The sequence below is a fragment of the Coptis chinensis genome, chromosome 6, assembly GCF_015680905.1.
Source record: "Coptis chinensis isolate HL-2020 chromosome 6, ASM1568090v1, whole genome shotgun sequence".
NCBI classification, from domain to species: domain Eukaryota; kingdom Viridiplantae; phylum Streptophyta; class Magnoliopsida; order Ranunculales; family Ranunculaceae; genus Coptis; species Coptis chinensis.
In genome coordinates this window covers 5,721,031-5,748,901 of record NC_141461.1, presented here as the reverse complement: position 1 = coordinate 5,748,901, position 27,871 = coordinate 5,721,031, and the positions used below count along the sequence as shown (strand labels likewise).

The 27,871-nt window shown below is 36.7% G+C and overlaps 1 protein-coding gene and 1 long non-coding RNA gene across 2 annotated transcripts; both read right to left on the bottom strand.

Annotated features, from left to right (window-relative positions):
* Positions 1-2,099: 2,099 nt before the first annotated feature.
* On the bottom strand, positions 2,100-8,670 carry LOC147491034 (uncharacterized). Its single transcript, XR_015197906.1, has 3 exons — positions 8,076-8,670; positions 7,782-7,835; positions 2,100-2,441 (listed from the first exon to the last, which is right to left on the bottom strand). It is a non-coding gene; the product is annotated as an uncharacterized LOC147491034 (long non-coding RNA).
* Positions 8,671-9,285: 615 nt separating this feature from the next.
* LOC147491033 (anthocyanidin 3-O-glucoside 2''-O-glucosyltransferase-like) lies at positions 9,286-10,548 on the bottom strand. The gene has a single exon (XM_086564763.1). The coding sequence runs from the start codon at positions 10,527-10,529 to the stop codon at positions 9,438-9,440; it is 1,092 nt and encodes a 363-aa protein (XP_086420889.1). The 5' UTR covers positions 10,530-10,548; the 3' UTR covers positions 9,286-9,437.
* Positions 10,549-27,871: the final 17,323 nt, after the last annotated feature.

Sequence of the window (27,871 nt, the reverse complement as noted above, 5' to 3'; positions counted from 1 at the left end):
TAACAGGTTATTGGTCTCTTTCTCACCATATGGATTAGACTTAAAAAACAGTAGATCATCAACATATAAACATATGATATATAACACATATATCCCATCAGAATACTTATAATATATGCATTTGTCCCTTTCACTTATCTTGAAACCATTGGCAATGACAAAGTGATTAAACTTTTTATGCCATTGTTTTGGTGCCTATTTCAAACATAAAGTGACTGAAGCAATTTGCATACCTTTTCACTTTTCCACAAAACCTGCTAGCTGATCTATATAAATCCCCTCTTCTAAATCCCGGTTTAGAAAGGCAGTTTTAACATCCAGTGGATGAACAATAAGATTTATGAACAACAATAACAAATGATAATACTCTAACATATGCTATCCTAATAACATGTGAATATGCGTAAAAGAATCAAAGTTTTCACTCTGTTTAAAACCTTTGACTACAAGTTAAGCCTTAAAACTTGTATACTGAACCATCGATTTTAAACTTCATTTTTAAAACCTATTTGATTTTTATAGTTTTACAATCAATAGGCAAATCAACAAGTTTCCAAGTTTTATAATTTTACAATCAATGAAGGTAATAAAATATTTTTTTCCACCTCTAGTTAGAACACCTTCAAGCTCATAAATATCAGTGTATACCAAGTCTAGCAGATTTGTACTTCTTTCAACTGACTTGTGAGGGTTTTTTGTGATTTTGGCCTTAGTGCAAGATTCACCGTGTACAAAATCATCATCATTCAAATTAAGAATTAAACCAAATATGCTCATGTTCTTAACATATTTCGTGTTAATATAACATAATCTACCATGCCAAACATTAACAGAACAAGAAATCATGTAAGTAGACGTATAAGATTATTAAGATCAACAATATCCAATTCGGTCCATACATCTAACAATCTCCACTTTGGACCGAAACTGGTCTAACCGAACCATCGGTTTTGTCCCACTAGTCAGGCATGACCAGGGCCAAGCCTAGGGACCATACATGGTACCCTCACAGATCTTTCACCCAAATCTGATACTGTCCCCAACCTTAGCCACCATTTAGCCCAAACCTCATTTGGATCTTATCTAAGGTGTGGGGTTCTATATCAATAGAAGTGTAGTTCCATTACTACTTGATGTGGGATCACCAAACTTCAATATCTCCTTACATGCATATCCCTTACCAATAAGACACCAATCTTGGTGATCATATATGTACAAAAGAGAAATTAATCTCATACAATTATATCTAGTCAATACAAAAACTTTCAATGCATGTTAATTAACACCCAGTGCCACAACATATTGACAAGATAAATAACTAGATCATACAGTCTTAGCTTTTAAACTTTTTAAATTAAAAACCCTAGCATGTAATTCTAAGTTTCAAATCATCTCACAATATAAAACAAAAAATTACATGTATTTGGTAAAGAGTACGATACCTATCCGATTGAAAAATCGGATTTTCACGTTTCGCTATTCAGCTGAAAATTGGCCCATTAAGAACTGTAAAACTGAACCAGCTCAGGACAAATTATGCTTCGAGCCATACACCATTGGAAACATCTCTGAATTAGCTTTCTAACCAAAAAAACGGATTGTGAATCCGATCATTGAACAAAATGTTATAGCAGTTTGCGTCAGAACTGTCCTACCATTCCGAATTTCAAACTATTTCTTCTTTTTCGATAATCTCCAAATCTCGAGCTCAGATGTTGCTCACAGGTGAAACCTTTCTATGAAGAGCTTCAGCAAGCTCTTGTTTGTCATCAGGATTAATGTCCTTGGCATACAGCTGAGCCAAATAATTACGTATCCTTCCATGCTTCTGAAGCAATGATATTTGGACTGATTGTGTTGGATGAGCAGTAAACACAAATTCTACTGTCTGATTCTTTAGAGCATCAAATACTTCTTGAGGAGAGTTCTTCAACTGCACAAGTCTCTTAAGATTCTATTCAATATCTCACTCTGTTGTCGCACTGCTCTTGTCAGTGAAAACTCCATTTTTAAGTTTAATCCGTCTCCTATAAGCAATCTGAACCTCCTCAACTAAGTTGACCAAGTTAAGCATGTGAGAGAATGATTTAGCAACTAACCACAATCGAATCCCCAGGATCCAAACTCGTTAACTTTGCAAGCTCCTCCAGCTTTTGAGGTTCAAGATTTCCTTCGTACTCAGCGGATAGCTCGTAGCACTCTTAAACAGTTTCTTTGATATCATCTCTTTGATATCATCGCCATGTAAATCCTGAAGAATGTCGAGAAAGCCATTGAAAAGCAAGCATCATACTCAACAAGCTTATCATCTTCAAAAACTTTCCAAGGTACCAAAAGCCTCAACTGTGCATCAATTGAAGCCAATTTCTCCAAGTTCCTTGCCATCTCTTTCTTCTTCGTATTCATTGTCAAACAACCTTAAAATTGTTGGAAACAATTATCTGCAACAAGAACAAACTATGAATACAAGAAGGTTGAGGCACGGACCGGTACACTCTCTTTAAGGTTGTTTCGCGCCTGTTTTTCCTTGTGCAGACAAACCGCACCAACCTCCAGGATATAACAACCACAAATAGATCAATCTTCAATGCTAACTGCACTTAACAAAGAAGAAAAGAAAACGAATGCTAAACTGATTTGATTACCCACAAATAGTATAGAAAATAGAGTTTTCTCTAACTTTTCATATTAGATTTTGGCTGCTCATAGAGGGGTTTTTATAGAGTACAAAACTTGAAGAACAAGAGTCCTACTCAAACTCTAGTGGGTCCTATTTTATTGGGTTAACTGATATAGTTACCCGTATAGAAAGGAGCCCACAAGGTTTGGTAGTTTCCAATTCCAAAACGGAATCTATTATGTTAAGAGATGAGTTTTGTAATCCAGACGGAATCAAACATCCCGTCCGAAGTTTACAACTCAACTACTATCTCGGTAGCAAGTTTCACTATCATTTTGACTTAGTGAATAAGTCACCCTCATAATCACCCTTGCATTGGGAAAGGGTTTTTTTAGCATTTGGAGGTGAAAATTCTCAATTCCCATTTATATTGACTTGCATTGGGAATGCTCTCAGCTAACTTGTTTGAGACGTGGAGAAATGGAGTGATATGTCCTATGGCAAACCAAGGGAACATAGCTACATGATATGTGGGTTGTGTAGACATTTTCACTAGATTTAGCTACGACAATACAACACTTATTTTGAATTCGTGATTGTAAGCTTACTTAAAAAGAGAAGATAAACAATCAACTAGCACTGCTCCTGACAACTCTTTAACTCATGAAAATATCCAACCAACAACTCCACCTACCCTCAATTATATGAAGTTAGTAGTGTTAATGTTGGGTGTCTCACATGAGGAAGATTGGTAAAACAAGAAGCTAGGTTGTATTGGGAGAGTGGATGACATTGTGAAGTATTGTCGGCTTAGTCCTGCCAACTTTCCCACTCATGGACAGCTCGTCAGAACCGTCTCACTTCTAAAGTTCCTACTTCGATACTATTTTGAAGTTGGTATGGTATGACCAACTTTAAGAAGTGTGGATGACCCAATTGAACCGATCGAGATCCGTTTTTGTTGAAATATTCTGAAATTTCAGAATACTATATTACCAAAAGTTAGGTTTTAAATAACAGAAGTCTTTGAGAAAAAACAATTTTGAGAGCAACCAAGATTGAGAGGAAACCCTTGCAAAGAGAAAAAGCTTGTAACGAGAGAAGAGAGATTAAGTAAGTTTGGAGAGACTTGAGAGGAGTGATTGTAATCTTCCTTCCCACACTTATAAAAGAATTTGCTATTGTGGAAGTAGGCATCATTAGCTGAGCCACGCTACATCTGGTGTTGTGGTATGCTTGACTTTCTTTGCTTTATTATTATCTGTTTGTGATAGTTGTTGATTGCTTAAAAATGTGAAACTTAGATTTTTCGATATGAGTAGTAAATTGTCCAAGTGCAAGCTATCTTAGTGGGGATCGATTGGTATCGTTTTTCCCAAAAAGTGGTATCAGAGCCAGGTTAGATTAATCACAAAAAGGTTATCCAAATCTTGTTTGAAAGGTGTTTGATAAAATTTCTAAGAGGAGGTTTGAGTTGAAATAGCTTGTTGAGATGGATCATTTTATAAGCACTCACATAACTAGTCTGAATAGATGTAACTACACTATTTGGAAAGCCAAGATGGAAGACTTGTTTTATTGCAAGGACTTGGCACAACCCATGGAGAATGGAGGAGTAAAATCGATAGAAGTAACCGATGCAAATTGGAAGATGTTGGATAGGAAAACTATTAGGTACATTCGACAGTGGATTGACGGTAGTGTATTCCACCATGTATCCCAAGAGACTACCGCTTTTGGCTTGTGGAAGAAACTCGAATACCTCTATGAGAGGAAGTCTATAGGCAACAAAGTACTACTCATTAAGAAGTTTGCTAACTCGAAATACAAAGAATGTTCTTCAATATCTGAACATCTTAATGACGTACAAAATACCATCAATTAGCTGCATTTAATGAAGATTCATATGGGTGACGAAGTTGAAGCTTTGTTACTATTAAACTTTCTACCCGACAGTTGGGAGACTTTGACATTTTCTCTTGGCGGAGCCGCCACGGATGGAATTATTTCAATGGAAATGGTTACCGGTGCATTGTTGAATGAGGAGACAAGAAGGGGTTCACGAAGCAACCCATCTCACTCAGAGATACTTGTCACAGAGAAGCGGGGGAGAGGTAAGAGTAGAAAACCATTTCATTGTAGAGGTGATGACAGAAGCAAATCTAAGGTGAAGCTAGAACTCCTAAGGCAGAGAGACATGTTATTATTGTGCCACCAATGGTCACTTAAGGTATGAGTGTAGAACACTGAAGAGGGATGAGAAAAATAACTGTGTACATGAAGACATGGTAAAGAGGAACGGAAGCACAAGCCAAAATACTACAGCAATAGCAGACGATGATTTAGGGGGGATTGTGTCAGATTATGGTGAGTGTTGTGTTAGTACCTCATGTCAGGATACATAATAGGTGATATATACAGGAGCGTCCTATCACGTCACACCGCATAAGAGTTTCTTCACTATCTATTACTGTGGAATTTGGTGAGGTAAAGATGGGTAACAGTGGAGTCTTGAAGATTATATGCATTAGTGATGTTCATGCAGAAACCAATGTCGGCTACACCTTGACACTCAAGGATGTAAGACATGTCCTTGACATTCGGCTAAGCATAATTTCTACTGGGAAGTTAGATGATGATGGTTTCCAAAGCTTGTTTGGTAATGGGGTATGGAAACTGAGCAAATGTTTCTTTATGGTAGCCAAAGGGAAGAAGAGTTGCTCGCTTTACAAGACACAAGCTAGTTTGTGTAAAGCAGAGTTAAATGTGGCACAAAAAGAAGCTTCCTCCGAAGTATGGCATAAGAGAATGTGTCATATGGGAGAAAAAGATATGAAAGTTCTTGCCAAGAAAAAAAGTTTTGCCAACCATCAAAGGTACGCATTTAAATAGATGTACTCATTGTTAGGTTGGAAAATAACACAGGGTGTCTTTCCCAAGATTCCCCTCTCACCGAAAAGAGAATATCCTTGAGCTTGTACACTCATATTTATGTGGTCATATGTAAGTGAAGTCCTATGGGGAGCTTTGTACTTCTTGACTTTCATTGATGATGTGTCAAGAAAGATATGGGCATATAGTCTGAAGACCAAGGATGAAGTTCTTGGTGTGTTCAAGATTTTCCATAGCATGGTGGAAAGAGAGACATGGAAGCCTTTGAAGTGTATTCATTCAGATAATGGGGGAGAGTACATTGGGCCGTTTGAAGAGTATTGCAATAGTCATAAGATTCGTCATGAACAGACAATTCCCAAGACACCGCAGCAAAATTGTATAGCTGAGAGGATGAACCGTACCATTGTAGAGAGAATGAGATACATGTTATCTCACTCTAAGTTACCAAGGAGTTACTGGGTAGAAACAATGCGCACAACCGTACATGTGATCAACCTATCGCCTTCGAAACCTCTGAATAGTGATTATCCAGAGAGAGTATGGTCAGGCATAAATGTTGATTATGGATACTTTAGGGTATTTGGGTGTAGAGCATTTGTTCATATTCCCAAGGATGAGAGATCAAAACTTAATGACAAAGCCAAGCAGTGCATTTTTCTGGGTTATGGGGATGAGAAGTTTGGTTACAAATTTTATGATCCAATCAACAAGAAGGTAATCCAAAGTCGAGATGTTGTGTTCTTGGAAGACCAAACAATATCAGACTTTGAGAATGGTGAGAAGCTAGAAGCTTTCATTAATGATCTTGTTGATTCAGAACCAGAAGTTCTTACTGTGGAACGAGATGCAGAAGACATTGAGAATGCTAAGAACCATGGGTTTGAGGCTCATGATGATGATCATATTGCTCATGATGGGATTGAACCTATTGAGATAGAAAATGCAGATGAAGTGCATGAACCACCACCTGAGCAAGCAGAAGTGCATCCTCCTGAGCCATAAGAAGATGAGGTAAGGAGATCCGAGAAAGAGAGACAAGCTTCAACCAGGTATCCACCGCATACATATGTTTTACTATCTGATGGTGGAGAACCTATGTACTATCGAGAGACTTCTGAAGGTACAGACAAAAAGAAGTGGTTGAAGGCCATGCAAGATAAGAGAGGTTCTTTGCATAAGAATCACACTTATAACTTAGTTGAAAAACCGAAAGGAATAAAAGTTCTCAAGAATATCTTCAAAGTCAAGCATGAGGAGAATAATCCACATCCAAGGCACAAAGCTCGCCTTATTGTGAAGGGACTCGATCAAAGGAAAGATATTGACTTTGATGAAATTTTCTCTCCTGTATTTAAGATGACTTCTATCAGGGTTCCCCGTGCCAAAACCAAATAGTATAAGTCATATCCATACCGTTTATCACCAAGTGTTCGACGACCTTATTATCATGTCCACGATGAAAATTCTGACATACTTTGCAAGGACATCTCAATTTCTTTTTCTCCTGTTCTAGTTTTAGCAAGTTTCACGAAGTTCTCAGCAGCTTTTCTATACACTACTGTTCTATAAAAAAACAACACAAAACCAATAAAAAACAAAACAAAGCCAAAGAAAAAAAAAGAAATTACTAAATGTGTTGTAAATATATGTCAAATTTTATAAAAGACAATATAGGGACTTCTTTTTAGAACCTCTGCCAATGGACCCAAGTTTTGTCCATCATTATGCTACCACTTCCTAACTTCAAACCTGATCTGACCATAAGCAAAAGAATTAAGTCGCTAAACCAATTCCTTAGTTATTTAGCTTACACCTACATTAGCACACTAAACTACATTGCTGAAACTAGAACACATTATCACATCAATCAATGATCAAAACTTGAACCATCAACAATTAAATCATATATTAAGTAAACATTAAGCACCAATTGTGCTAGCTATTAGTACAATCAAAATAAAAGAAACTTACAATAAAAAATCGGAAAAAAATGAAATTTAGTAATCATATATATATATATATATATATGTTTTTTTTCTGAGAAAAAGAATAGAAAATTTCATCCTTTGGTCATGTCTGCATGTTTATTGCTCATCTCTACTTCCAATAATTTATAGTATATATATACTTGTTTCAATGTGTTCTCTAATTACTAACAATTTTGGCATAAAATTAGATAACCCCAATTCATAATTCACTAATTACAAACGATTCAACATGACATACGAACACCTCAATTCATGATTAATTAAAAATTAGATAATACCTCTCAACCTTCCGTCGTCGGTTATCGATGAAACTTGTCCAAGTGGGTTGATTGCTGAAACAAGATAACAAATCAAACTATTAGCCACCAATCAACTCGGTATATACACAACTCTCTCTTTTTCTCTTCATCTCTATCTCTTTTATGTATTTATTTTTTCCAATCGTTTAAAACCACCACTGCAAATTTGAAGTAAAACACTGAAAAGCCAAATTCACAAATAATCATCAGGCGACTAATTGAAATAAAGATGAAATAACTGAGACTGAAACGAAAGTGAAAAAAAATACTTACAGAGTATGCCTTCACTTTAAAAAAAATTTGTTAAAAAAAAGAATAACAAAATAATTCAAAAGACAGAAATTTTTTTTGTTAAAAATAGAGATGAAATGAGAAGATGGGGTTTTTTAATAAGGAAAAGGTGAGTACATAAGATAAAACCTTTTGGCTTGTTTTGAGATGGAAGGAAGGAAAAAAATTTGATGGGGTTGGTGGTGTAAATGTGGTGGTGCGGTGATTGGAGGTGGTGGTGGTTTGGAGGTGGTAGTGGGTGATTGGAGGTGGTGGTGGTTTGGAGGTGGTAGGAGGTGGTGGAAAGAGCATTTGGATTAGAGAGAACGGTGGCCGGTGGCTGTGTTTTCTCTTTTATTCTTAATTTGGAATGAGGGAAAATGAGAAAAAATAGAGCGAGATTGAAAATTAAGATTTTGTTTTGAGCGGGCTTAATTGATGTTGGTCTGGCTGAAAAAATACATAGCACTAAATCAACAAATGCTATGCCCAAAACATTTATAGTGTTTTTTTTTATAAGTGCTATTGAATGGATGCTGGTGATATTGATTGGGTTTATGTTTGGTTTTGGAGTTTTCAAACATGGGTTTGATAAGGTAAAGAACACGGTGCATTATGATGTTGATCCTTATACTCAAGGAAGGCCGTTCATTGGTTACACTCCCCCTCCATTCTATGTTTCTTTTGTCTATTATTAAATTATTATTTGTTTTTTTGTTTGTCTTTTATTGTTATTAGAATTTGAGATTTTTTTTATGTAAAAAAATTTCTTAATATGATATAATTAGTACTTGTTACTCTGTGTTAAGGGATTTGTGATGGATGACTATGTCTGATTTTATTTATAGTCATTTGAAATGAAAAACATGTTTTTCTTGTTGGGTAGCTGTTCTGGCCATTTATTTTTTAGCTCGCAACACTAGGCACATAAGCCCGGGTGCTGGAACTGACCCATTGGAGGGAAGGCTTGCAAACCAGTATTCCCTGATAGCTAGATGCATAAGTTGATGGTGGAACTGGCCCATAGGGGGAAGGCCGAAGGCTTCCAAAGTTAGTAGCTAGATTTAAAATTAGGTACGTGGTGTAGAGTGCAATCTAAAATTAGAGCTATCCACCATAACTCGGTGATGCATTTTTAACATATCACATGAATAAGAATGTGAATGCTGGTAGTGGCAGTACCTGTTAACTCGCTCCTCCGTGAAAATTGTGGTGCTTTGTAAAGGTGCTATCCAACATATATGATAGACAATTTAACATCAGGGAAAATACGATACTTGAGATGACTCCAATAATCAAATACAAACATAACGTCATAACCACACCCATTCCAGAGCAACTTATTAACACTGCCTGGCGTTGAAATCACTTGAGAACGGCTTGTAATTTGCTTATGAAAGTGTCATTGTAAGTTGACTCGAGGCCTTCAGTTAACAAGAAATCTTTCCATTTCTGATGGTTAGCTCTGATTTCTCCACCAACTTCACTACCTTCGTCCATCGCCAATTTCACTGCTTTCAACACACTTTCCCTTGTAAACCACCCATCCTCTTTCCTCCTTTCTACATCCACAGCAACCTTTAGCTCTCTAGTCATGAATTTGGTATTTGCAAACTGATCCCCAAACTGGGGTACCATAACTATTTGGCAAGTGTTCATCAAAGATTCCCACATAGACCCAGACCCACAATGGCCCACAAAACACCCTACTGAAGGGTGACTTAAGATGAGTTGTTGCTGAACCCAATCCCCATGAACAACTCCTCTTCCCCTGACCCTCTCCTCAAACCCCTCAGGTAAAGCTTCCACCAGTGTCTCACACCCAAATGGAGGTCTCAATCTCACCAAGAATGGCAAGCCAGTAAGCTCTAGTCCCAAAACTAACTCTTGAAACTGGTCCTTTTGTAAGATGCACTCACTTCCGAATGCACAATACACAACTGAGCCCTCCTTAAAACCACCCAACCACTTGGCCCATCTTTCTTCCAACGACGAATTACTTGAAGGATCAGGCAAAATTGGTCCTGTTAGCAAAACTGGCTTATTGTACTGGTTCTCTATGTAATCACAAAAAGGGCCTTCAAGTTCACTGCAAGTTATGAAACAATGTGCCGGAGATTCTGTCATAGAGGTGATAATTCTATGAAAGAACGAAATCCCACCATGAAACTCGGTTGAAAAAAAAAATTTGGCATCTCTCAGCTCAAAAGGAAGATAATTAAAAGGTGAAGCGCTTGGATAACCTGGTGGCGGTTCAATCAAATCAAGTTCAGTGAAGTGCTGTCCCTTTTCAAGTTTCCTTGATGGAACAAGAAAATAAGCACTTGAAACAGCACTAATTACAGAGAAGAAAATACATTTTATCCCAAGTGGGACAGCCAAAGCTGGAAGCCAATAAGCAAAATCAAATAATGTTAGAGTGTGTGGACCGAACCGAAAAAAGAAATAGTCCCACATTGAACAAGAAAGGAGTTCATCATTGGTTGATAAAGTGGAAAGATCACTAATTAGTTCAGGCTTTTTAAGATAAAACCCCACACTAAGTGGGGGACAATATCGGATTAGTTATCTATGGTAGGAGGAGGGGCTGGAGGGTGTGTCAGTGTCCTAACAACCGTATCGATTCGGAGGGGAAGCGATGCGATAATCAAGAGAAGGAGGCCGCGAACAACAACTCAGGTGGAGTTGCTTAACGATAAAGTGGGAAGATCACTAACTAGTACCGAGACCTTTTAAGATAAAACCCCACACCCATGGCCAAGATGTGGCCCAAAGCCCAATGGGTGGTTAAGTGGGGACAATATCGATCTTAGTTATCCCATGTAGGGAGGCCCAGTGCCCTGGCGGGTGTGCCTGTGTCCTAACAAAGAAAAGCGCATCGGGTTTTAGCTTGTGAAGAGCAATCTCAACTTGGCCTTTTAAGATATCAAATGCCATCTGCGAGAAGTGATCCTTTTTCGTGTAGGTACATGGGACATGGTTTCAAAGACGGGAGGAAGACCATCAACTTTAGGAACGGTTAATGGAATGAACTAAATGAGATGGGGATGAAGATTTAGATGGTTGAACTTGTTCTGTGTGTTCTTGGGAATGAGGAAGGTGACTCTGTGGCCTCTTTCAGCTAACTTGTTTGAGACGTGGAGAAATGGAGTGATATGTCCTATGGCAAACCAAGGGAACATAGCGACATGATATGTGGGTTGTGTAGACATTTTCACTAGATTTAGCTACGGCAATGCAACACTTGTTTTGAATACGTGATTGTAATCTTACTTAAAAAGAGAAGATATCTCGTTATTAGCGCTACAACATCCGCAATAAATCCTCATAGTCCTTTTCCAGTTTTCCTGCAACCAGTAAAAATTCCCCATGTGCATATCTGAAAGCTGGTATTTAACACTACTAATTTCATATAATTGAGGGTAGGTGGTGTTGCTGGTTGGATGTTTTCACGAGTTAAAGAGTTGTCAGGAGCAGTGCTAGTTGATGGTTTATCTTCTCTTTTTAAGTAAGTTTACAATCACGAATTCAAAATAAGTGTTGCATTGTCGTAGCTAAATCTAGCGAAAATTTCTACACAGCCGGTTGGTTATGTCGACATGGATTGAAATTTTGTATTCTATTGAAATTTCAGCTAACTTGTTTGAGACGTGGAGAAATGGGTTGATATGTCTTATGGCAAACCAAGGGAACATAGCTATATGATATGTGGGCTGTGTCGACATTTTCAGTCTACGATAAAATTTGACGAAGTTACCACGTTTAGTTTCGTCAGTTTAAGTTTGAACGCTTTTATGCTCATTTAGTACGTTACTATCGCTACGAAAAAAATCTGACGAAGTTACTACGTTTAATTTCGTCAGTCTAAGTTTGAACGTTTTTTTGCCCGCTTAGTTCGTTATTATCGCTACGATAAAATCTGGTGAAGTTATAACATTTAGTTTCGTCAGTCTAAGTTTGAACGCTTTTATGCTCGCTTAGTTCGTTACTATCGCTACAACAAAATCTGAAGAAGTTACAACGTTTAGTTTCGTCAGTCTGAGTTTGAACGTTTTCACGAGTTAAAGAATTGTCGGGAGCAGTGCTAGTTGATGGTTTATTTTCTCTTTTTAAGTAAGCCAATCACGAATTCAAAATAAGTGTTGTATTGTCGTAGCTAAATCTAGTGAAAATTTCTACCCAACTTATTGGTTATGCCGAAATGGATTGAAATTTTGTATTCCATTGAAATTTTAGCTACACTATAAAAACAAAGTTGGGGTTTAGAAATTGAGAGAGACAAAATTGGTTGTTAAGGTTTTGGATTTGGTCTCTCTTGAGAGAGATCATTGGAAGAAAAAAGACTTGAGTCTTCTCTTCGTTTGTTTCTGCCCAAATTCTTTGGTAGTTGTCTATATATACTATTGAAAGTTGTAGAGTTAAGAGAACATGGAAGAGGAGGTCAGGGTGGGAAGAGGAGAAGATCAAATCATATGGAATGCATCACAGAGAGGAGAGTTTAACTTGAAATACACATATGAGAGTGTGAGAGAGACAAAATTCCCCACTACATGGCATAGTATCGTCTGGTTTCCCAATAGAATACTAAGGCATTCGTTTATCGCGTGGTTAACACTAATAAGTGAAGGACTCAAGACTTTGGCCAGATTGAAGGTGTGGAAAAAAGTACAAGATGATACTTGTTTACTCTGCTGGAAGGAAAGAGAGACAGAGGGACACCTGTTCTATGCATGTACTTACTCACAAGCTATATGGCAGTATCTTCTTCAACATGCAAGTTATCAGAGGCCGAGAGTAGCATCATGGCAGCTAGAAATAAAGTGGGTACTTCAAACGTTAAAAGGAAAAGGTTATAGGCAAGATGTAGTAAGGCTTATCTTTAATGGGTTCATTTACAATGTATGGCAAGAGCGGAACAAAAGAATTTTTCAGCAAAAGCAAAACTTGGCAGAGTTGGTGGGGAGGTAGATAACAAAAGATGTACATACTAAACTACACTCACTCAGAACAAGAATGGAGGAAAGGCCTGAAAGGAATAGAATCATGCAAATGTGGAACATCAACATGGCAACGAAACAAACACAGGTTCAACACTGCCCGATGGGAGAGATCGAGCTGGAGAAAGCATATATAATCTAAACACTGACAGTACACTTCAAGGGAGCCAATGAGGATGGGCAGTAACAATTTGAGATGATAATGGCGATGCAATTGCAATAGCACATGGGAAAACGGAATACAAGTCGATCGATTTAATAGGACTGGAGCAAGGACTAAGGTTAGGAATCAGTAAGGGCTGTCAAAGAATCAGGGCACAAACAGACTCTACTAGTGTATTAACTTACATGAAACAGAGAGGACAACATTCATGGAGGGCAAATCACATGATGGCAAAGATACAAGAAATGATAGAACAACTTGACAAATTCTCCATTACCCATGTATTTAGAGAAGCAAATAAACTAGCTGATCGATATACTAGCATCTAACATACCTACAGTTAGTTATATATAGTTTGCTCTTAGTTTGTTTTCAGAAGATGTAAAAAATATAATATATGATGATGCCAGGGGCAAAGAGTATGTACGAATGTAACCAAGCCATGATGATTTAATTTTAATGAAATAGGGGTAAGGGACCTCTCAAAAAACCCTGCTTGCCTTTCAAAAAAAAAAAAAAAAAGTTAAGAGAACATTGTTGTGAGGAGAGAAAAATAGGGATTTGAAAGTTTTTTCTTGGAAAACTTTGGGGATTCTTTGGAATTAAGGTGAAAACTTATTGTACTTTTTTGAATATTCTCTCTATTGAAAATTTCTCTATTTGGATGTGGATTAGGCGTAAGCTAAACCACGTAAATCTTTGTCTCTCTTCTCTTGGTTGTTTGTTTGAATTGGTGAGTAGTTTACATTATTTACTACTTGTTTAGGAGTTATTTAGTTGATTTCATACGACCGTAGTTGTGGGTTGTTGCTTTTGCCACATTTGATATTGGTTGTTCTCTTTTGTTGTATTGGATTAGTGTGCTTCATAGTTTTTGGAGCATAACAATTGGTATCATAGCCAGAGGTTCTACCTTGACATAGTTGGTGGTTGTTTGTGGTGAAAGTTTAGTTGAAATCAAATATTTTGGTTTCATTGGTTGTTTCCGCATTGGTAATGTTTGAAGAAATTCTTAAGAAAGTGTTTCTTTGGTTGTTGGTGTTTGGGTGTTATGAAAATTGAGAATGTGACAAGTATGTCAAATTCTATGGTTGTGACTCTTATTGTGGTGGTTGATATTCAGAGTTTAGATAGAAACATCAACTCTGATATGTGGAAAATGGAGGTTGTTGATTTGTTGACCGTAAATGGTTTGGATGATGCTCTTGGCGATAAACCAAGAGATATGAAAGTAGACGTTTGAGAGATGTTGAACATGAAAGCTTGTGATGTTTTCCGGTATTATCTCTCAAATGAATGTAAGTACTATGTCATTTCGAAAACCTTTACGAAATATATGTTCAAGACATTGGAAGACAAGTACATTGGAAGAATCATTGAGAACCGCCTCTATTTGAACACTGGTAGTTTGGTTGGTTCTAGATGGAAGTCGAGAAGTAGAAGAGCTCTTGTGAAGAATGAATGTGCCTATTGTCATCGTTGGGGACATTGGAAAAATAAATGCCCCAAATTGAAGAAAAAGTTGAATCGTGCATGTTGTTGTAAAGATGAGATTATGGTTGAAAATTTGTCGTTGTCGGTTACATCTTCTATTAGTTGCTCCACGTTAGAGTGGATTTTGGATTCGGGTTGCTCCTACCATATGTGTTCCAATAGGGATTGGTTTGCTAACTTCCAGGAGTTAGATGGTGATGTTTTGTTAGGCAATGGCTATGTCTGCAAAATTGGTGGAGTTGGAACAATTCGGTTAAAGTTAGAAGATGGAACAATTAGAAATTTGGTTAATGCTAGGCATGTTCCTGATTTGAAAAAGAATACGTGGAAAAGGAACTATCTGTTTGAAAATGTTCGATGGAGCAGTTAGAGAATTTGTTGGTGCTCGGTATCTGCTGGATTTGCAATCTAACCTCATCTTTTTAGGTTATTTAATTTAGAGTCGGATGGTATGAAAGTTGTGTTTGAACATGGGGCTCTAAAAGTTGTTGTAGCTACATGTATGTTGATGAAAGGGACAAGGCCAAAGAATTTGTACTTTCTTAATGGAAGTGAGGTTGGTGCAGGTGCAGATCATTCTACTTATATGGATGTTGGAAACTTTACCATGAAGGAAGAACGTGGTTTTGGGAATTTTTGTTTCTTTTGGGCATTTTGATTTCAATGTATGTTCGGATGTTGTAGAGATATCTCAAATGGTGGAGATTGATGTTGCTCCTTTTGATGTAGATAGGTACACAACTGATAATGAAAGCGAAACCATAGTTGAAGTTGTAGATGTTCTAGCCCATGAGCATAGTGAATTTGTGAAGTCATTTGTTGTTGGAAGTCATGAGGTTTCAGGGTGTCGGAACGTACATCTTCTACTCTAGGAGATGGTATTGGAACATCTTCAGTATCCCTTTGTGTTGAAGTTTGTTGGTGATCCCTTGAGGGACTCACGCCCTTCCAAGCATTGATATGGGCATGGTTGTTGATTGACCCCTTTATTTGGGGGTATGGAAGAACTACGAAGGCTTGATGTAACGCCATAAATCTCATGCAATTATATACCTAAGATACGTGACTTTTATAGTAAATTTTCAACAGTCTCATCTGTATTTTCGACATTTTATAGATATAAAATTTGTTATAACCTGAAAATTTAATAAGAATACATCCAAACAAAATATAAAACCTCATACCTCAGTCGTAAATTCAACTACTAAAAGATATACTAATTCGTAGAGCCAACTATTTAACCATCTGAGTTTATGACTATTTAGTACCACGAACTTTCACTTTTTTTTTTCTAAATGATACTTGTATTTTGTTTATTGCCTATTCGTACCATGAACTTTCAATGTGTTTCAATTTAGTACCTCAGTCTTTTTTCCATCCAATTCCGTCCAATTTCACTAACGGTTTCGCTAACGCCGTTAGTAAATAATGTTTTTTTTTTTTTTTGTTGTTGTAATAATCTTTAATCAATCTTTTTTTTTTAAAAATTTTTTTTTTTTGTATAATAATCTTTAATCAATCTTTTTTAAAAAACACTATTCACGTTCATGTTTTTTTTAGTGTTTTTTAAAAAGATTATTACAAAAAAACACTGTTCACGTGAATAGTGTTTAAAAAAAAATATTATTACAAAAAAAAAAAAAAAAAAATGTTCACTAACGGCGTTAGCGAAACCATTAGTGAAATTGGACGGAATTGGATGGAAAAGAGACTGGGGTATTAAATTGAAACAAATTGAAAGTTCATGGTATGAATAGGCGAGAAACAAAGTACATAAAGGTACCATTCAGGAAAAAAAATGAAAGTTCATGGTACTAAATAGTCATAAACTCTAATCATCTCGACCAATGCCAGTGAAGTCAAGTAACCAATCCTCGAATAAGAAGAAAACTATAAATATACAAAAAATATCTCAGAAACCCTAATACACGTACGACTTATACAATGCAACTAACATACATACATCTCCATGTTACTAGAACAACCTCAACTAAATAATCTAACCCTACATATTCCAAATACACCCATAAATGAAGGATTGACAACTGCCATATCACTTGAGTACCAAACTAATATTGACTAAACAAACTAAACAAATAAAGATATCTCTAATATGGCAATCGGGTGGATACAAACACGACTAGAAATAATGACACCTATAGCAATAAATATTTAAGTTATAGTAAAACTTACTCTTAGTGCAATTCCCGTATCTGCCTATTTGTAACCAAATGACATACGTAAAACATTAAACCTAAATCACTTAATTTCAATTATTCCAAGCAAAAATATGTAAGGATCTAATATTAAACAGATCACACAGATCACACTAAGCATGCTCTAACATATATACATATAGTTACGAAAATAAACAATGATCAAACATTAGAAACAAAGAACTCTACGGGGTGGGTATCTACCAATGGAAGCGGCTGTGCCAGGTGGCTGCCTACGTACCCTTTCAGGGATCAAGTCATACATAGTTTTTCCTTAGAACTCAATAGTTCAACCTCGACAGTCCAACCTTAGAACTCAACAATTCAACCTCGATAGTCCAACCTTACAACTCAACAGTTCAACATCAACAGTCCAACCTTAGAACTCAACAGTTCAACATCTATCAAACAAACGTTACGACAAGAAATATATTGCATAGCCGAACTATAACGTTCATTTACAGATAACTAATTCAAATCATATAAGAACAATGTGAGGTCAGGACCATAAAATCAACAACCAATACCAATTCAACTAAGAAAACTTTAAGACCTAACATAACTGTTCAGGTAGACAATAACATTAACAAACACACCTTAAATAATGCACCAATTTACTTAATAAAGAGAATATAACGCGCATAGATTTCCACTCAAATCAATATCAAATCTTAATTAGAATTGAGAAAGAGAGGATATTCACTTATCTTTAAATTACGAAGAAACTCCCCCAAGCAAATTAGCTTCCAAACTAACATTGTCCCGCTAAGCAAAATTCCACATTCTTATGGTTCCGTAGAGATTCACATGTTCCATTTTAGCAAAATCGCCAATTTTCCTATCCAAAACGAAGTCTCTATCCTTGAATCATTTTCCCTGAAATATTGTTTGCCCAAAACCCTTACTCTATCTCTCTCCCACAACAAACCCTAATCCATCTGAAGACATTGGGGAAAAAGAGATCGAGATGAAAGAGAGATGAGGTTGAAGTCGAGAATCAAGGTAGGTACGTACTGTTTTTCTCTTTCCTTTCTTTTGTTTTTAGAGCCTCCCCGTGGGCTTTCTCCAAAATTGGGTTTAATTATAAGGGTCTTGGGTTATAAAACAAAAAGCCCAACACAAAGCACTATTACTACAAGGTTTGGGGTTTTACACTGGATCCCTTGACTAGGTACGTAAGCAACCACTTCGTGGTACAGTCATTGTTGGGTTCATAGGGACATTGATGGTTGGATTGGTTGGTTCTCTCTTTGATGTTGTTTGGTTGGTTGGGTGTAGCGCATTGGTTATGGTTAGGGCTGGCAATGGGTTGGATCGGTCCGGATATAGGCAAATTCAAAACCGATCTGCTTTTCAACAATACAGACCTAGAATCGGACCCGACCTGAACGGATATTTGAGTTAGAGAACCAGAACCGAACTGAAAACTTTTTTTTGATTCCGGATCCGATCCGTTCCGAACCAATAAGCTCAATTTCAACCCGGTGAACCAAGTTTTTAATAATTGGATCCTAATTTTTGTTATATAAATATTAAATAATTTTTTTTTTGCTAAACACAAAAACAAGATATACAAATAAAAAAGGCATAATGAATGATTTGAAATCCAAATTTGTAATAGAAACCATCTTTTTATTATGTAAAAAAATATCGTAATATTACATATGTATTTTGCATATCTTATTTTGGAACTTTAAATATTGCAATGTTGTATAAGGTAATAGAAATATATGGTGGAGGAAAATTAGAAAGAATAAGACTAAAAGTTTTAATTGGATTAGGCCCATAACGGTTCGGTACATACTTAATCCAGAACCAATCCAATAAGAGTCCGGTTCTGATTTTCAAGACTCAGAACCGGTCCAATATGCTAACTACCTATCCCAGACCCGTTTTTATTGGTTCGGACCGGATCAGGTATCGGTTCTTACTCAACCCATTGCCAGCCCTAGTTATGGTCGGCTCGAATTTGAGAAATTCTCGTCAAGGTGGAGAATTGTTGGATATGCCGAAATGGACCGAAATTTCATATTCTACTGAAATTTCAAACACATTATAAAAACAAAGTTAGGGTTTAGAAATTGAGAGAGACAAAATTGGTAGCTAGGGTTTGGGATTTGGTGCCTCTCTTAAGAGAGCTTTGGAAGACGAAAGACTTGAGTCTTCTCTTAATTTATTTATGCCCAAACTCTTTGGTAGTTGTCTACACCATTGAAAGTTGTAAAGTTGAGAGAACATTGATGTGAGAAGAGAAAAAGAGAGATTTGTGAGTTTATTCTTGGAAAACTTTGGGGATTCTTTGGAATTAAGGTGAGAGCTTATTGTACTCTTTTGAATATTCTCTCTATTGAAAATTTCTCTATTTGATTAGGTGCAAGTTAAACCACGTAAATCTTTGTCTCTCTTCTCTTGCGTATTTGTTAGAATTGGTGAGTAGTTTACATTGTTTACTACTTGTTTAGGAGTTATTTAGCTGATTTCATACACCGTAGTTATGGGTTGTTGCTTCTACCACATTTGATATTGGTTGTTCGCTTTTGTTGTATTGGATTAGTGTGCTTCATAGTTTTTAGGGCAAAACAAATTAGTATCATAGCCAAATGTTCTACCTTGGCATAGTTGGTGGTTGTTTGTGGTGGAAGTTTGGTTGAAATCAAATATTTTTGTTTCATTGGTTGTTTCCGCATTAGTAGTGTTTGAAGAAATTCTCAAAAGAGTGTTTCTTCGGTTGTTGGTGTTTGGGTGTTATGAAAATTGAGAATGTGACAAGTATGTCAAATTCTATGGTTGTGACTCCTAATAGAGTAGTTGATATTCTGAGTTTAGATAGAAACATCGACTCTGATATGTGGAAAATGGAGGTTGTTTGATTTGTTGACCGTAAATGGTTTGGATGATGCTCTTGGCGATAAACCAAGAGATATGAAAGTAGACGTTTGAGAGATGTTGAACATGAAAGCTTGTGATGTTTTCCGGTATTATCTCTCAAATGAATGTAAGTACTATGTCATTTCGAAAACCTTTATGAAATATATGTTCAAGACATTGGAAGACAAGTACATTGGAAGAATCATTGAGAACCGGCTCTATTTGAACACTGGTAGTTTGGTTGGTTCTAGGCGGAAGTCGAGAAGTAGAAGAGCTCTTGCGAAAAATGAATGTGCCTATTGTCGTCGTTGGGGACATTGGAAAAATAAGTGCCCCAAATTGAAGAAAAACTTGAATCGTGCACGTTGTTGTAAAGATGAGATTGTGGTTGAAAATTTGTCGTTGTGATACCCAAAACTGTAGTTTTAACCCCCTAAGAATATTACATTTAGACCAATTATGTTTATAATTGTTTTGACCCCCACCTACGTGGCAAACGTCCATTGGTAAATGTATCCACCTTATTCGTTTAATCGAGAAGGCTAAAGCCCAATTTGCAATAGCATGGATTGATGTACAGGCCGATTAACTCATGTGTCCAGAGCTGAACCCTAGCCACATGGCTTGCCACTTACGTACATTAATTTATGTCAATATTTGTTTCTTATCAAAGAGATAATTATCAATTAAGAGTTATATTCAAATTACAATTACTTGAGCTACAAGACGTCTTTATTCTACACATATAAATACCAAACTATTTTTCATAAAAAACTATGTTCTTGAGACTTGATCCCATCGATAATTTGGGTACGTAGGCAACTGAAAGGTACAGTCTCATTATTCTCCCGATCACCATCATTTTTCTAACTACTTTTCTACGTTCTTCATCTCTTTCGTCACCACTTAGTGTTTTAATCATATTTGGTCGAAACATAATTGGCGCCGTCTGCGGTTATTACTCAAAACCGACGATCACGTTCTAAAAAGGTTATGACGAATACTCTACGAGCCTAAGTTCTCGATGCACTTACTGAGGATCGTCACAAATGTGAGGTTCAAGGTCAACCTGGTGGTATCGGACTACTCCCTTTCAACACCCGATTGCATGCGACCCGGCTACTATTCCACCGATGTGCCAAATTATTCGGCACGAAGTTATTGCCTCTGACGATTCTTCGTCATCTGTTGATGATAATGTTCGTTATATGTCTCGAGAAACACTTCTTCAAAAGTGCACGAGTGTACGACAAACATAACAACTACTACAAACGTCGTCTGAAACAAACCATTCATCTCAAAGATGATGTTGTATATATGTCACACCACAATGTAACACACGCCAATGACATCATAGCATGTGGGATCGTTTACGTGGTAAGGATGAGATTCATGTTGTTCACAACGTATGTCATCCACGAGTTCTCGAAAATGGTGTTGTATCTGTCACACCACAACGTAACACACACCAATAATATAGTTGCATGTGGGATCGTTTAAGTGGTGATGATTAAATTCTCGTTGTTCACAATGATTACCTACGAGTTCAAGACAATAAATACGGACTTTGCAATGGTTACTTTTCACGAATCTCAGCAAAGCATATCTAATTCATATTTGTCCATTGTCATTTGATAGTGACGATGATCGTCTCATATTATTTGTTAGTACCACTCTTATATCAGCTGAATGGAGGCATTCTTGCTTTGAGAAAATTGCATTGGCCTTGTTTCATGCTGTCAGACATCTTAAGCTTATTTCAAAGAAGGAATAGTCGAAGTTTATACTTATCGAATATATGTTGTACAAGTTTTTTTCACAATGTCTACGAATCGAGTCGCAAAATGGAAAAGTTACCTTAGCGCTTACAACATTGTCTCTAACACTCATACAGTTAAAAAGAGACAAACTTTGGTTTCTCTAATGGCTGATTTTCTTATCGATGATATTCTTATGTCGAAACGCATTACTCGATGAGGAACACGTCGATCCCTAATTGTCATTACCTCCCGGGGGCGATGACTTAAAATACTTATTGGATATATCAGTTGATTGTTAGATTTACACCGATAATTTGCATAATAAGTCTGGCTCCGATCTTGGTTTTGTCATCTTGAAGCTGAATGAAGACATAATTGGGAGGTCTCTACGTTTGGGTTTTGACGCTTCACATAATATGGCTGAGTACGAAACTGTCATTTGCAGTATACGCACAACTCTTCAGCTGGGAGAGACTAAGTTACGATTAATTATTTTAACTTAGTCGCTAACCACTTTGAATGATAATATGTGGCTCGCGATAATAGAATGGTCATTTATTTGGACTTAATTCAACTAATTGCATGAAATTTGACATCTATCAATATTGTGCGGTATCCACATTATGATGTAAGACATCCTGATTCTATCGCAACTTATTTATGAAAATCAAGTCATCGCTGCCAAGACAACACTGGATTAACCACTTATGTTGTCAGATGATTCCAACGAGCTTGGCACTGATAATGTCTCGGTATCTACTGACAACGATCATGCAGCTGACGATGCTCCAGAATTTCTGCTAATCAAAAACTCTATCGCAGCGGAACAAGTCTTAATCCTATCCTTCGTTATTTGGACAGAATGAACGATTTACTAGGCCTCAAAGAAATTCAATCAGGACTATATGAACACCACTCCTAAGGGTGAAGTCTCGCTCACATAGCACTGACCCAATGGTATTGGTAGCCATACATGTCAAAGGATGTTAAGCGTTTGTCCGAGAAGTGTGTGCCTTGTCAAAAACATGATATATGATATGGGTCAAACTTTCCGTGATAAAGCGTCATCCAATCCATAAACCTTGGTCATGTGCAAAATGGGGCCTTAACATTATTGGCTTATTTCCCACAGCCCCTAGCAGTGTTCATTTCTTGCTCGTCATAACAGATTATTTTACTAAGTGAGCGAAAGCCTCGATCCATGCTTTGGACATTAAAAATTTCTTATGGGGTGACATTATTTGCCGTTTTGGTTTTCTAGCATCGTTGACTTCTGACAATAGCAGATAATACGACGTCCAAGAAATTTGACAATTTTGTTTTGTGAGTGGACAAAATAGACAAGTTGAACAAAAAACCAGACAAAAATTTGTTAGTTTGTATCCAGTTCAATAGTTTCTTTTCCGTTATTATCTTTACAATTTTTAAGATTTGGTGATCAATAAAGTATTTCTTTCACTTCAGTTCTAATAGTATAATTTGGTTTCCATCGTAACATTATTATCGATACGATAAAATCTGACAAAGTTATCACGTTTAGCTTCGTTAGTCTAAGTTTGAACGCTTTTACGCTCGCTTAGTTCGTTACTATCGATACGACAAAATCTGACGAAGTTACTGCGTTTAGCTCCGTCAGTCTAAGTTTGAACATTTTTACGTTCGCTTAGTACGATACTATTGCTACAAAAAAATCTGACGAAGTTACCACGTTTAGCTTCGTCAGTCTAAGTTTGAACGCTTTTACGCTCGCTTAGTACGTTACTATCGCTATGAAAAAATCTGACGAAGTTACCACGTTTAGCTTCGTCAGTCTAAGTTTGAAAGCTTTTACGCTCGCTTAGTACGTTACTATCGATACGACAAAATCTGATGACATTACCACATTTAGTTTCGTCAGTCTAAGTTTGAACGCTTTTACGCTCGCTTAGTACGTTACTATCGCTACGACAAATTCTGATGAAGTTACCACGTTTTGCTTCGTCAGTCTAAGTTTGAACGCTTTTATATTCACTTAGTACGTTACTATCGCTACGAATAAATCCTGACGAAGTTACCACGTTTAGCTTCGTCAGTCTAAGTTTAAATGTTTTTACGTTCTCTTAGTACGTTACTATACTATTGCTACGGAAAAATTTGACTAAGTTACCACGTTTAGCTTCGTCAGTTTAAGTTTGAACATTTTTACGCTCACTTACTCTAATTTTACCAAGTTAAGTTAGCATTGGGGGCATTTTTCTTTACATGGGGGCGTCTCGTTCTATTTCATTTCAACTATATAAATCAACAACATATATTGTTAGTTTTCCGCAGGTATGTTATCTGACACAACAACAATATTTAATAGCAAACATATACTTTATTTTTATTTTTCATCAGCAAAATTTTTAGTTCTATAGTATTACATTCACACAATCACATGATCATTGGTTTTTGGGAAAATCCAATGTTTCCTTACCAATTTTTTGCTTATACAACTCGTACAAATCTTTCCGTTTAAAGTGAAACTATCTGCCAGCTTCATTATTTTTCCAAAAGCATTGAGCCCCGCTTTTTCTGAGCGAATCTTTCCAAGCGAATTGAAACTTTCCGACCCAACTTCATTTTTTTTCCTAAGGCATTGTATCGATCTTTTTATAAGAAATTTTCTGAGCGAAAATTTTCGTCAGCTTCATTATTTTTTCTAAGGCATTGTGTAACGCCTGTATTTAAAATACATGTTTATTTATTAATTAATTAATTTAATTATTATTTAAAATTTGTTGGATTGGATTTGGGATATGTGGGCCTGGTTTCTGGGCCCGAGTCTGTGTTGGGCTTGGGTTTCAAACCCAAGTATATAATCACATTGTTCTAGAGAATAGGGTTTTTGAGAATAAAATAAAATAAAAATGGAGGCGGTTTGTTTGCTCAAGCGTTGGAGCGCGACGATTCGGACTAGGAGGAATTCGTCGAGCTTTTAATACCAGTGAGTAGATATTTTATGGATTTTTATTTTATAAAATCTTCGATTCTTGTCGATTTCTTTTAAATTTGAAATCGGCGTCGTGTTGTTAAAACTTAAAACTCTGAAATTCGATATTGAACTGTCGAACTGTGCTACTGCGTGGTGGTGTGGCTATGTTTATTTGGAAATGTTAGTATAGTATTGAAACTGTTTGGGATGTTGAAGCTCGAAAGAGCGTCAATGGCGGCGAGCCAAAACAAACCATTGGTCTGTATACGGGTTGGAACTGTTGTAGATTATTGAACATTGTTTATATATTAAATATCGGTGGTTACACTGTCGGGGTTTATGGGTGAATGCTGCAGAAGCTCCAAAGGAGTGTTAATGGCGGCGCCCAGTTTTATTTCAAACTTTGTTGTTGGTTGGTGGTTTTGGTGGTGTATTTGCAGGGATTGTTAGTGATGGGGGCCATGTACTGTGTGTGAGGGCGGTAAATGGGAGCTGTCGAAGCTCTGTAACTACGTTAATGGCGGCCAGAGAATCACCCAGTGGATTTGATTAAGTGAACTGTTGTTGTGTTGGGTTAGATGATGTTGGGTGATAGTGGGGGTGTGTGAGGGCTGTTGAAAGATTGAAGAACCATTAATGGAGGTCGAAATTATTCTAGATCTAGTTTTGAAAAAGATATGGATTGAATGATTTGAGGGTTTCGGTTTTGTTAATGTTGTGGGGTTTTTCCCCCTAACCAATTTCGGTTGGTTATTTTTGGGTGGTGTGTGGAGATTGTGGTGGTCGATTTTGGTGGTGGTGGAGGAGAGAACTGTTGGAGAAGATGAACAGTAGGTCGGTTTGGGCTTGGGCCGAAATGTTTTAGTTTTGGTTGGGCCGAAATCTAATTTCAGTTTTTGGGCCTTAGCTTGTTAGTTGGGTTGGGCCGAAGTTCTATTATTTGGTCTTGGGCCTTAGTTTGTTTTGGGCCCGATTCTAGTTTGTTTTGTTTGGGCCTTTTCCAATTAGTTTTCTTTGGGCCGGTTTCTAATTTATGTGGCTGGTCCTTATGTCCCCAATTGGGTCAGGTGGAATAAATAAGTTGGTTTTAGACTTTTGGGTTATAAGGTTTGGGGCTTGGGGTTGGCTAGTGGGTCCGAACCATGACCTTAGCCATGAGCCCATGAACCATGCACCTTTGACCTTAGCCATGAACCATGGCTATGACCATGAACCTGTGGAACATAGAAACGACAGTTTGACTTTGACAATGACAGTGACCATTGACCGTTGACTTTTTTCAGTTTTTCATATATTTGATTTTACGGACAATTGTAATAATAAAATATTGTCGAACATTGTATAACCTTGTTTGTCATTATTTAATTAAGTTTTGACGTGAGTAGTGCAATATAATATTGGTACGTAACAAGAGGGGAATTCTGATAATAAGACTTAGATATATATGTTTTTATGAGTATTAAATTATATACGGACTTAGATTCATAGACTTTAGATTTTTTTGGGATTTGATTGTGGACTGTCGACTGTTTAATTGTGCTACGTTTTATGTTGTAAATTGTATGGACAAATCAAATGCTAAAATGCTGTGGAAGCTTGTATAAATTTGGTTGTCATTATCTAATTAAGATTTGACGTTGATATTGTAATATTATATAATATGTTGGGATATATATATATATATATATATATATATATATATATATATATATATATATATATATATATATATATATATTAAATGCAATAGTTTTGGAGAAATAAATGTATAAACGCTCCATTATTTTATTTGTGAGATGCTACTGGGAGGTAGTAGAGTATTTGTGGATATTTCCCACGGGAGTGTGGCGTAGTGCAATAATATATTGGCACGTGAAAGAATGAAAGTGGTTATGAGATATATTTGAGATATTTCTAAATATTGTGGCTTAGTGCAATAAGGTATTTGACCTGCACGTGATATGGTGGAATTATTATGAGTCATAAATGTATGACACCTGAATAAATTACGTAACGAAAATCCTAGAACCTAGCTACCACAACTCATGTGATTTGCCCTGTGTGGGCGTATGTGATATGATTGGCCCTTGTGTAGGGTGTATGTGATGCTGATTGACCCTTGTGTAGGGCAATCATAGCCGAATAGTGGCTTGATTATTCCGTTCGCAAAATAGAACAAGACGCGCGATATTTTATGCCGAATAGTGGCAGTACTTACATAATGGCTTTCGTGTGAGGGTTACGGTGTGCGCATCCATTTCGGGGGTAGTTACGCACGAAGTGATTCATTATGTAAAGGGAGGCATGTGGATGTACATGTTCGGCGTTGGGAAGCGATTGTGGTAGCCAGGGAAACTAGGTAAGACATAGATACGACGTGAATTTTAGGGACACACAAAGAAAGCCTTAAATAATATAATTATGGTAATATGTTGGTTAATGATGTATCTTTAGATAGATTATTGTATATGGTTTTACAGAAGTGTGGGTCAAACTAATTACTTGTGCAGAGACGACCCACTCTGTAATTGAGCATGGAATGAGATAAGTATATAATATGCTTGGTGGTTATAGTTTAGTTAGAACCTAAGGCGCCTCGTGGATGAACTAAATGCCTTTTATTATGCGTATGGTTTGTTATGTGGTTAGTGGGAAGTTAAGGCGCCTCAGTGGAGGAACTACCTGCCTTACTTATTGTAGTTAAGAATGTCGTATTAGTTGTTGGGAGTTAAGGCGTCTCGGTGGAGGAACTAACTGCCGTATGGATTGTGTATATATTTGGTATAAGTATATGTTGTATTTTAGAGCTACTCACACCAGCATTTTTATAATGCTGATCCGATTTGCATGTTTGCTTATCGGGTGTGTTCATTAAATGAACATAGTTGATAAGTCTTGACAGGTTTAGTGTTGAAGAAGATTGGTTGCTGCTTGTGGTTTGCGTTGGCGTTGCATTTCAAGTAAGCTTTGTTTTCCTTTGAGGTGATATAGATTTTCAGTTGAGACAAGGTTATTTGTATTTTCATTTATAAATTTTTGTAATGAAGAGGACTTTTGTTTAAGTTAAAATTTTTATTGGTTTTTAATTATCCGCATATTTAAATTGTTTATGGGTTTTTGGGAGTTGAGAGTGCGTCACACCTCGAAGATCGACGAGTCGGGAACAAATATTGTTTTTTCCGAATTCTGTTGAAATTCGGGGTGTGACACATTGTGTCAATCTTTCTACGATAACTTTTCCGAGTGGAAATCTTTGACAGCTTCATTATTTTTTCTAAGACATTATGTCGATCTTTCTATGAGAACTTTTCCGAGTGAAATTTTTTGACAGCTTCATTATTTTTTCTA